Source organism: Peromyscus leucopus, chromosome 16_21 (assembly GCF_004664715.2).
Source record: "Peromyscus leucopus breed LL Stock chromosome 16_21, UCI_PerLeu_2.1, whole genome shotgun sequence".
Lineage (NCBI taxonomy): Eukaryota > Metazoa > Chordata > Mammalia > Rodentia > Cricetidae > Peromyscus > Peromyscus leucopus.
Genome location: NC_051084.1, coordinates 12,639,854 through 12,651,906, shown reverse-complemented (window position 1 = coordinate 12,651,906; position 12,053 = coordinate 12,639,854). Strand labels below are relative to the sequence as shown.

Below are 12,053 nucleotides of genomic sequence, written 5' to 3'. Positions count from 1 at the left end.
TTTTTCTGGTTCAGTCTGACTAGGATTGGTGACACTATTTTTGCAGGAAGTCCTTCGTGCATCAGGATGTAACCACACATGAGCTGGGGAAAGTCTGGTGAGACGGATCAGCAGGTGAACACATTCACCACTAAGCCTGACAGCCGGAGTTTAGTCTCCAATCCCCACGTTACAGAAGGAGAAAAGGATTCCTGACCACCTGTCCTTTGATCTCCACACACATGCCATGGCGTGCACACGTCCCCCCAAAATAAACAATGCAATAACCCAGAAATGAAAAGATACAGTCCCACAGGCCTCTGCAGTCGGGGTTTGAGACAGAGAAATCAGTCAGCCAGGGACCCCATGAGAGAGTCTTTGGAGTTATATATGTACCAATTAAAATAAGCCAGAGGGCTTGTTGGGGACAAAAGAGATCTTCATGGCCCCTTAACAGAGTCCTGCCCGTCCATCCTGCAGGTGCCCGAGGCTGGCACTGGGCCTTCTGAGCTCCCCATCTTCTCTCAATCCAGTGACACGTGCTCACCGCTCTGCCCTGGTGGCCATGACCCCCAGGCCTGGCGCTTCTGGAGAACGGCTTTGTGCTGTCCCGAGTCTCCGTGACACCCACAGGAGGGAGATGGCATCCACAGCACACCCCACCCCAGCCAGGCCTGCAGACAAGGACTTCCAAGAATGATGGAAGGGAAACGTTGGGCAGCTTTGGGAGACGGTCTTCCAGGGTAAGGACGATGTAAGGAACCCAGGGACACACTGGAGGCTGTCAGCCCCTCCCAGAGAATCTGGCAGCAGAGCTGAGGAGGACCTGGGCTAACAGCCGGAACCAAGCACCCCTTAGAAGTGGGCTGGCCTCCCTGCTTCCAACAGGGCTCTTCATGTGTCCTCCGTGGTTGAGGGAGGTGTGGTGTCCTTGTCTTACTAAACCTCTGAAGGGAGTCCTCTTGCACTCGCTCCTCTGTTGTAAAGGACCCCCTTCTTCCTCTGAAATGTAGCCCAACGGCTGGGCAGTGGTGATGCACACCTGTAATCCCAGCACTCGGGAGGCAGAGGCAGGGGGATCTCTGTGAGTTCGAGGCCAGCCTGCTCTACAGAGTGAATTCTAGGACAGGCTCCAAAAGCGACAAACCTGAGGAAGACAGAGGAACTCTGTCTCGAAAAACAAAACAAAACAAAATGTAGCCCAGGCTAGAGCCACTCTTTTCTAAAAAAAAAAAAAAAAAGGCAAGAATTCCCAGCCCTACTGTTTCCTTGCATCCCTGTTCCCTGTGTTGACCTGGTGCCTGGTCCGGAACACTTGCCTAGCACATGAGAGGCCCTGGTTTGATCCCCAGTGTCACAAAAAGCAAACAATTGTCTTCAGACTGGCCTTCAGAAGGACTTACAAGGAAGGGCACCTGCTACCCCAAAGCCTCAGCCTCAGTGACCGGCTGTTCAAGTCAGGAGAACGAGTGACGTAGACACACACACATCACACTGGAAAGAGGCCAGACAGATGCAAAATGAAGACAAGAAGCCTGGCTGCCTGGGGAACAGGGCTCTGCGCTACAGGAGAAGTCTGCAGTGACTGCCCCTCAGGGAGAAGAGGACAGCCTGAAGGGCTTCCCACACCAACTCCTCCACCAGCGGGGCAAGTCGGACTCACTACCCATAGTGCTGGAGCACCATCAGGTCTGCAAGCCTTTCAGCACCGGGGCTGGTTAGGTCTCTGTGCCTCCATTTGCTTAAAATGACAACACCCCTGTACACAAGGGGGGTGCAAGGAAAACCGGAAAGTGTGGCTTTCCATCTCTGGATCGAGGCTCCACCAGCAGGGGACGCCTGGTAAGCCGTTATCCACACCTCTAAAATGAGAGCGGGCATACGGGGGTGAAAGGTGGAGGGGAGAAAGCAGGGCTGAGCCTTCAGAGACTGACAGGAGGAAAGGAGTGCATTTCCACTTCCTTTGTGCGGCATCTCAGGTGAGATAATGGCGTCACCCCACAATCTTCCCTTTGGTGTTCAAAGTTACGACAGATCCCAGCAGGAGAGACCTCTGTCCTTAAATGGAATATGGATATTATCCAGAGCTACAGATCAGTCTTCCTACCGTCCCTCTCTATTATGAAGAAGCAAAAAGCTCGCTTCAAAAGCCCTGCCACTCCATGTCCTGACCTCAGCAGAGCTGCAAAGGAAGCTGCTGGTCTCACCGGAGGATAGTCCCTGCTCGAGGAAGTTAAAGGTCCTACTGGAAACTTCCATGTGCTCCAGTAACTCAAGGTCTTGAAACATCACCACCAATGTCACTTCTGGATTTAGTTCCAATGGAATTTAAAACATGGTCTACAACGTATTTGCATAGCCATGTTCATTATAGATTAACTACCACAGCCGAAAAGGATAAGCAACCCACGTGTCCACAATACATGTCACATTATTCACGTGATGGAATATTAGCAATGACGATGGAATAGTTAAAATCAAAGGACGGGTGGGAGGTGGCTCTGTGGGTAAAGGTAACTGTTGACAAGACTGATGACCAGGGCCCACACAGTGGGAGGAGAAAACCAGCCTTTGTCAGTGGTCCCCTGCCTCCACACACATACCATGGTGTGCCCTCTACAATATAAATACATACATATAATAAAAATGTTTAATGAAGGGACTTCTGACACTGTGAATTCAGCCAGACACAGAATGACAAATACTATATAATTCTACTTATTTGAGGTATCTAGAGTGATTACATCCATAGACAAGAAACAGAATGGTGGTGGTAGAGGAAAGGGGATTATGAGTTAATGGGTACTAAATTTAAGTTGGGAAAATGGAAAAATACCTGGAAACACATGTGATGCCCTGAGTTAGGTACTATTAATTACCCACTGTGCACAAAAAGGGAAGAGAATAGCAAATTGATGCATGTATTTTATTTAAAAAAAAAAATCACCATTCCAGCTTTAAAAAGTAGAACAAACCGGGCTGGAGAGATAGCTCAGTGGTTAAGAGTGCTGCCTGCTCTTCCAGAAGTCCTGAGTTCAATTCCCAGCAACCACATGATGGCTCACAACCATCTGTAATGAGATCTGGTGCCCTCTTCTGGCCTGCAGGCAGAACAGTGTATACATAATGAATAAATAAATCTTTAAAAAAAAAAAAAGTAGAACAAACCTAGGAACAGGAATTTTAAGGTAGGATGCTGACTGCTTCTAGGCTCGGGCAAAGTACTACTTGGTACTCAGGCCTGTTATGAAGGGCAGATGAGAACGCCTGAAACCGTGGACATGGGGTACCAAACAGGAGCCACTGGGCCCAGGCAGGAGAAGGACCAGACAGCAGGGATCCACTCACCTCCTGGACTAGCGGCTGCTGAAACAATGGAATGAGAGGATTCGTCCTTGGAATGTCAATGTGAATCTGAAAAACAGAAGCCACAGCCAAATGTCTAAGAATGTCTAAGACATCAGAATCAAAGGAGCACTTGGAGCACAGCCTAGCTTTAAAAGACCGGCTGACACAGACAAAGCCCAGCTAGACCCACCTAGGAGAAGTTATGTCCCCATGTTAGCCACAGCTCAGAATGGAAACACCCCCTTCTGTGGGATGGTTTTTCTGTACACTGTGAATATATGTTGCTCTCATTGGTTGATAAATAAAGCTGCTTTGGCCAATAGCCTGGCAGAATAAGGTTAGGCGGTACAATCAAACTAAAGTTGGTGATGAAGAAGGGCAGAGTCAAGGCAGACAGCTAGCAAGACATGTAGAAAATGAGCTAACATGCCATGAACCACATGGCAAAGCATAGATAAGAAATATGGCCGGGCAATGGTGGCACACGCCTTTAATCCCAGCACTTGGGAGGCAGAGGCAGGCGGATCTCTGTGAGTTTGAGGCCAGCCTGGGCTACCAAGTGAGTTCCAGGAAAGGCGCAAAGCTACACAGAGAAACCCTGTCTCGAAAAACCCAAAAAAAAAAAAAAAAAAATGTAAGAGCTAGCTAGTAATAAGCCTGAGCCATCAGTCAGACATATATAATTAATATAAGCCTCTGAGTGATTATTTGGAAATGGCTGCGGGATGGAGTGAAATGAGAAAAGCCTCCATTTACAACCCCTAAATAAGCTACTTAATCAGAACAGGCTTCTCGCCTGAGGCAGTCCACGGCTCTCCTCTGGTTCTCTGAAGTTGGCACAGTACCTGTTTACCAGACACGACCAAGTGCGTACCCCCTTTCAGGATCTTACTCATCTACAATTCCTAAGAGTCTGGTGTGGTGGTGCGTGCCCATATTCCCAGCACCAGGGAGGCTGAGGCTGAGGTCTAAGGCCAGACTGGACTATAAGCCAGCCTAGGCAACAAAGTGAAACCCTGTCTCAAAAACCAGCTGGGTGGGGGTGTGACAGTCATCACAGCATTCCTGTAATCCCAGTACTTGAGAGACAGAGGCAGGAGTTTGAGGCCAGCCTGGTCTATGGAGTGAGTTAAAGACCAGCCGTGATACATGCCAAGACCCTGTCTAAATAACAAAACCCGCAACTACTGCTAAGAATAAAAAGAGCTCCAACTGCTGCTAAAAATGTGCCAGAACAGGAAGTCAGGGCAGGACTGCTCATAAGGTCAGGGAGTGAGTAAGAGGAGGGCAGGAACAGGAAGTCAGGGCAGCTGACCTTTGGTAACCAGAGCCACTTCTGCTACCCAAGAGGTCACTGTAGTTAGGATCGGCTCTGAGACCTTTCCTGTGCCTAGGCTAATGTCCTGAAGACAGTCCACGTCAGAAGAGGTTTTTCTGGGGACAGTCACCGCAGCTGTTTGCTGCCCACCTTTTACCAGCCCCGTGTGAGGCTGCTGCTGGCGGACACTTCTGCAGGTCTGAGGACCTCTGCAGCCCGAGGGTCTGAATGGGCACTGTAGAAGCCACAGAGACACACTGTCCCAGAGGGGACCAACCACCTCCAAGCTTTCCGACTCTACTGTGTGTCCCATGGCCCTTAATCCTCACAGGATGGCCTGTGGTCAGCAGCACCTTTGTTACCAGGGAGCACGTTACAAGTACAGGCCTCACCTTAAGTCCTACACCCAGTGGTAATGCGTGCGTGCGTGCGTGCGTGCACACGTCTGTACCTGTGTCTGCGTACGTATGACGATCTGGACACACATGAAAGATGAGAACGCACCACCACTGACCAGTGCCAGGAAACACATCTATCTAAGGAGTCAGTAGCACATACCCATAACCCCAACAATCAAGAAGCTGAGGCAGGTTCAAAGTCAGCCTCAGCTACATGGCGAGCTTCAGTCTGAGCTACAGTGAGGTCCTGTCTCAGAAGAAAAAAAAACAATCAGGAGCTGGCTCAGTGTGCTTACTGCTCTTCCTGAAGACTGGAGTCTGGTTTTCAGACCCACATCAGACGGCTCACAAGAGTCTCTAACTCCAGCTCCAAGGATCCAACACCCTCTTCTGGCTTCCATGGGCACCTGAACTCATGTGTGCATATCCACACACATGCACATCGTTAAAAATGAGAAGAAAATTGAAATACACACATTGCACCCATACACGTGCATGGTAAGTTCTGTTTTAAAATGCCAAAGTGGGAGCTGCTGAAAGCAAAGAGGGAAGAGAATCCCAAACACACAGGACAGAGGCTCCAGGGGCACCTCAGCTGGGGACAGGTCCAGCGCAGACCACAGACGCCGTACCTGTCTGTAAGTATCCTGGTGATGCTCCTCATTTCGGGAGTCATAATACTGCTCGATGAAGCCAAAGTACTCCTCCCGCTTCCGCTGCAGGGTCAACTTCCGCCGCTCGGTGTTTGCCGGGAGATAGCCCTAAAGACAACACTGTCCGTCAGAGGATGGGTTTTCACTCTCGCCTGAGCAGTAGCTGGGAAACCACCAAGGAACAGAAAGAAGGACCGCCGGGAGGGCGAGGCGGGTCCCTTTGGGGTCAGGCCACCTGGTGCTCGCCCTCTTCTGGTTAGTGGACTCTGGGTGGGCAGGCGAAGGGAGGCCAGCTTTCCCAACCTGCCCATTGCCTTGGCCCCACACTTCACACCGTGGGGCTCCCAGAGCTGGCACCGCTGAGTACTAAATGGAGGTCAGTGGGAGGAATCTGGACCCGAGTCACAGCCTCCAAGGGAATTGGAAGGATCTGGCAACTTCTGTGACACTTCTTGGTACAGATTGCACATTCTTTCCCAGCATAACACTGGGAACCCTCAGCTCGGCCAGCTGAGCGAAGTCAAAAGGTTGGGACAGAGCTGGTACCCTGGCTTCTGTCTCATTGCCAGCCTGGATCCCATTCTCACTCCCCAGTTTCCTGCTCCCTTTCTGCTCACCAAATTCACCCTGAGCAGCATATGAACTTCCTAGGAGAGGCAGAGGTACTGACTGCACAGCTGGGAGACCAGGCGTAGGGAACAGTGATGAGATGAGACCCCCTCTCCAAGGTCTTGAGTATAATATAGCGTTCCATAGTGAGGGCTGGAGACCTGGCGCGGGGGCTCATTTGATCTGGGGTATGCACATGGCAAACAAGCCTTTGAAAACCTTCACTAAATGAAGGAACAGATTCCAGAGGCTCGAATTCAAGCACCCCAAAGCAGGAGCTGGGGTGCTGCAGAGCGTGGGGAAAGGAAGACCTGTGTGGCTCCTGAGAGGCCTGGAGCTGACTCTTCGGAGCTGGGAAATGGACTCGGAACACTCAGGAGTGTCGATGCGTCCTCTAAGCCAGGGCTGGGGTCCTCCTGTTCTGCTCCACCCCTCCCCACATTGTTAAGGAAGTGACACTGTGACCACAGGAGCCAGCTCCCGCCCGGCCTTCTCCACATACGCGTGGGAACGCACTCACCTGCAGGCGTGGGAATAAACTCTCAAGGATGTGTCTCTCTGCACACAGCCTCACAGCTGTGCCAGGCAGCGGGACCAGAGGAGTCTATGGCCTAAGATCAACATGTCCAGACCAACCTTGGCAGGCAAAGGGCTGTGTGAGACAGGCCCACGCTTCTCCTCACGGTGGGTGGAACTCACCGACAGCAGTCTCCAGGTGACCGGTCGAACTTCCCTGGGAACGCCTGGCCAACTCCACTTCCTCAATTCATCTACACACAGAAAACAGCCTCATTGAGTCAGGGCTTCCCACAAAAGCCCAAAACAAACCTTGGCCAGATGCCTCCTACCACTGAAGATCATCACTACCACCAAGGCATGCCTGCTAAGACAAGCCGGGAAAGGCTCCACACCTCAGCCCCGAGCAACAGGAGGCCTGGGCACCTGCAGTAATCATTGGCTCAGAGGATCTGGGGGTGTGTACAGGGAATCATGGAGTTGGCCTGGCCTGGATGCCTTGAGAGGCATGCATCATAGGTGTTTCAGGTTACAGTCTGTGGCTCCTGGGGTACTGTGTGCCCTTTAGTTCCTGAGAGACCGAGGCACTCCCTCAGGCAGTGAAGGATTCAGGCCGCCTGTGCATCTCTGTTTCCTAGAAGTCAGAGAAGCATACAGAAGTTTGACAGGTCGGAGACGTGAATCTCGTATACCCTATACAGCCTGCAAACATCACTGTATCCTGGCAACCAGCACTGCATTCTCTTTCTGATAAGGGTAGAAAAAGTCTGATTGCTCTCTCAATAAACTTGTCACAGCCACAGTCCTGCTGTGATCCCTCCAACCTGACCTGGCTAAGACTCATTTCTCATTGTCCGCATCAGGTCGCGCTGGCCCAGTGTGGAGTGGTGTGGACTGGTGTGAGAAGCCCTGGAGGCGGCAGAGACAGAGCTGGAGTAGGTGCCCCACGGTCTGCACAGGGACCCCAGTGACAGCCCTACTGACTCTGGTCCCTATTTCTGATTACAGACTTCTATCTAGAGACTTGGGCATCTCTGCACCGGCACCAGACGGGGGCTGCTAGAAAGTCAAGAAGGACGAGGGTGGAAGCTTCTGTCCTCTGAGTTCCCACCACCACAGCCTACCTCGCCCAGCGCTCCGGGGAACTCACCTAAGTCGGTGTTGTGGCTAGAAAGGAGCTGACGGAACTTTTCTAGGCGGGTTTTCTCCCGGACTGTCATCGGAGGGGCCCCAGAGGCATTCTGGTCTGAGATCCGGGCGACAAGGGGGATGATGGGCCGGAGAGGGAGAGACTGCTGTTTGTGGAGTGGGTTCCTCAGGCACGTGTCACCTGAGGGATTTGAAAAGAGAGAACTGCGTGGGCAGGCCGTGGATCGGACGCCCTCAGGCCTTCTCGGGCTGGGTGGTCCTCCAGGGCACTGCCTGAGGACCCAGCTGAGGGGCAGCGAGAGGATGAGGCCCGGCAGGGCTCTGTTCCCAAGCAGAGGGGCTGCACATGCAGCTGCAGAGGCCAGCTGTGGCCAGCTGACAGGGGCTAGCCAGCTCCCGATGCTGCAGGAACTTCTGAGAATGTGTGTGGAGAAACCAAGGAAGATGATCCACCTTAACCTGGACCTCTCCTCAGGGCCTCGGGGTGAGTGTGGTAGCCACACAGCCTAGACAGAGCTCTTCTCCCCTCCACCCACCACAGAGTGCACAAAAGGCTAAGCCATGATCCTGCAGAGCACACAGGCTGCCCTCTACAGCTCTGTAGCCTGCCCTCGGCCTACCAGGAGCCCTTCGAGGTGGGTAGGAAGCTCTGGCATCAGGAACCCAGTGCTGAGGAGCTGGTTCCTCGGTCCTCCACATCCCCACTCAAATGAACCAGCTTCGGATTCGGCCAGTTTCCACTGGAGCAGTGGAAACAACCGAGCTGAGCACTGCGTTCTCCTGCAGATGGTCTAAATCGGACGGTGGCCGGGAGTCACAGTGCAGGATGAGCGCACACCCAGTGTTTGCCAGGTAGAAGGTGCCATGCTGACCATTTCGGCAGGAGTCTCTCACGCGATCCCTTACAACATCTGCTAAGAGTTTCTAACTATCTTACGGAAGAACGAACTCAGCCTGGGGAAACTGAGGAACTGGGGAGGCAGAGGTGACGCCCTGGGGCTGCCTGACCCCTACACTCTTTATAGTTAATTGCCACAAAAAGAAGCTGCTTCAGGGACTGCCTTCTCAAGGCTGCACCACACTCTTCAATAGCTGGACCTTCAATGCAAACACTAAACACTGAACGGGAAGTAGCCAGCACTCCAGAAGACTGCAACAGCTGTCACAGGCACCTGACTGGGATGCCCATGGTGACAATGGGGGCCTAGAAAATGCAAACAGTCGCAGGGAAGCTTAGACAGGCAGGCATCTCAAGCATCCACTGTGTGCAGGCAGATGTACATGGAGGGAACCTCCACAGGGGGACATGTGGGGGGCCGGCTGCACAGAGCAGCCTACAGGGATAGAAGCAGGGGCCTTCCTGTCACTGGGAACCTCAGCCATAGCTTGAGCCACCTGGTCAATCAAGGCTGAAAGCCTGTCTCAGACTGGCACTGTTGGGTTCAAGCTGGGCCCTCTCAGCAAAGGCAAGTGACAGAATTAAGGTAAGGAGCCTACAGCAAGCTGCATGGCCTCGTGCAAGGTCTGAAGCTGTGAAAGAACTCCCAGAGCCTGAGGGAGGACACCCTCTGGGGCTCTGACACCCTCCGTCCTTTATGCCCATGACCTGTAACCAGGATGAGGGCACGTCCCTGTCCAGCTCAGAGTAAAACCCTTTGGAGCAGCATTCAGCACGGCAATGGGCCTTTAAATGTATACAGAAAGTCCCCAGACATCCCAAACCATCATCACCCCCAACAGTAACTGAGGCCAGGTTCCCAGATTACGAAAACAAAACAGCTTGGTGGTAGCCCAGGCCTTTAACCACAACACGAGGGAGGTAGAAGCAGGCAGATCTCTGCTAGTTCGAGGCCAGCCTGGTCTACAAGGTGAGTTCCAGGACAGCCAGAGCTGTTACACAGAGAAACCTTGTTCTGGGGCGAAAGAGAGAAAAGGAGAGAGAGAGAACCAAACAAAACAGGTCTTTCCTCCCAGCCCACCCAACCTGATGGGTAGGTGACTATCAGGGAGCTGTGAGCTGGTCCTGTGGCACACACTTCACAGAAACAGGAAAAAGGCCTCCGTAGGTGGGCAGCTGCTCCCCAGGGCTGAGGGGGTGAACCATCTGTGAACTCAGTCGCTGACATCTTGAAATACATTTAGTCAGTCTTTGTAAAGCTGACCGGACCCAGAGCAGTGTGAAACAGCCTCGTCACAGAAAGCTGCGGGTGCCACTGCCGGGAAAGGGGGGTGGGGTGGGGAGGAGGGCAGGGAATGTCTGTGAGCTGGGCGGTAAAGAGCCAGTGGGAAGGGCAGGGACGGCCTGCGACCAGTCAGGCTTGCCGGCATCCTACCCCGGCCTGAGGGGGTTTTGTTTTTATTGTTTTTTGTTTGTTTTAAATCATCCCATGAAGATCTGCACAGGAACTTCTCTTCTCTAGCTGCGCTCTACTGAGAGGCTGAGGCTATGGAGGGGCAGGAGAGACTCACTGGCGTTCCGGGACAGCTGGGCGTCACTGCTGGACTTTATGACCTTGTAGCTGGCAGGGACGTCTGACGCTGTCGACTGGGACCGTTCGGGTTTTACCCTCAGCTTGCTGTGGTTTTCCAGGACTTGGGCCGCAGTTGCCAAAGCCACTTTTGAGTTCAGAGTTTGGAAAGGAGGTGAGGAAAAGTCCTCTTCCTCATCGTCGCCAATGTCCCAAGCATCACTGGTATTCCGGGCAAACTCATGGAAACTGGAGGCCTTCTTGTTCTTCAGAGGAACCGAGTTGACCTTTGACCGTTCTTTGATGAAGCTTCAAGAGAGGGGACGGCATTACCGAGCAGCGTGACACACCTGACCACCTTCATTAGCATCCGTCATACAATAACATAACCAACTACTCCAGCACACACTCAAAGCAAACCACCCAAGGCCGCTGCTTATAAGGAGCATCCCACAGATGCAGAAAGCCGGGTCATCAGCTCTCCACACACTCTATTCCCCAGCATCCTCGAACTCATGAAACCATCTGATTAAGCTAAGAGAAGTGAGGAAGCTGAGCCACACTGGTAGCTGCCCCATGCCCCCTCCTGGTCACTGTGCCCTGTCAGGTTCCAGGTGGTAGGGCTTCCTCTGCCTGAGTCACTGAGTGGCGAGGTGGACCACAGCCTGCCCGCCCCCCGACTCTTGCCTCACCCCACTTTGGACACACAGAAGGAGAACTAAGCCTTAACTGTAGAATCCGCTGAGGTGCCGAGCACTTAGGTTTGTTCCACCAACCTAAGGCGGAGTTGCCGCCAGAGGAGGGTGTAAGCCGCTGAGGGGGTAATGCTAACTGTCCGCACACAGCACTAAGTCTCAGAAGGAAACATCTGAGACTCCAGACTTCTCTGCCAGCCTCCAGAAGATGTCTGAGCTTGGTGTGCTCTGTCTGGGCTTTTGCTTAGAAGTTGTTGTTGTTTGTCGAGACAGGGTGTCTCTGTAGCTTTGGAGCCTGTCCTGGAACTCACTCTGTAGACCAGGCTGGCCTCGAACTCACAGAGATCCACATGTCTGGGATTAAAGGTGTGCGCCATCACTACTCGGCTTTTTCTTTTCCTTTTTAAAACACAATGAACTTCAGACCTCACAAGGGAAGCAGCCATGTGAAAGTCTACAGTACATGGGAACTGGACCACAGTGGGGTTAAATCATCACTACAACCCTTCACTCACCCCTCAGTGAGGCTGCGCCACTCTAGACAGCAGAGCAGACTGTGCCAGAGAGCCACAGTCCCATTTCTAAGATATCCTCCCCAAGGGGTCCAACACCTCCAACCTCCTCGGGCACCTGCACTCATGAACACACACCACCACACACAGACACAGAGTCACACTACACACACACACACACACACACACAGAGTCACACTACACACACACACAGAGTCACACTACACACACACACACACACCACACACACACACCACACTACACACACACACACAGAGTCACACTACACACACACACAGATGCACACAGTCACACACACACACACACACACAATTTTAATAATAAATAATAAATCTTTGGGGCGGGAGAGACCGCTCGATGGTTCAGAGCCCTGGCTGCTCTAGCAGA

At 52.5% G+C, this 12,053-nt stretch overlaps 1 protein-coding gene across 1 annotated transcript in view; it reads right to left on the bottom strand.

Annotated features, from left to right (window-relative positions):
• Positions 1 to 12,053, bottom strand: part of Tbc1d22b (TBC1 domain family member 22B) — a 70,924-nt gene that overhangs the window by 27,450 nt on the left and 31,421 nt on the right. Inside the window, exons 3-7 of the mRNA XM_028885035.2 lie at positions 10,440 to 10,747; positions 7,972 to 8,151; positions 7,005 to 7,075; positions 5,676 to 5,804; positions 3,328 to 3,393 (exon numbers count right to left, since the gene is read on the bottom strand). Coding sequence (XP_028740868.1) covers positions 3,328 to 3,393; positions 5,676 to 5,804; positions 7,005 to 7,075; positions 7,972 to 8,151; positions 10,440 to 10,747 — 754 coding nt within the window. The remainder of the gene's footprint in view (positions 1 to 3,327; positions 3,394 to 5,675; positions 5,805 to 7,004; positions 7,076 to 7,971; positions 8,152 to 10,439; positions 10,748 to 12,053) is intronic.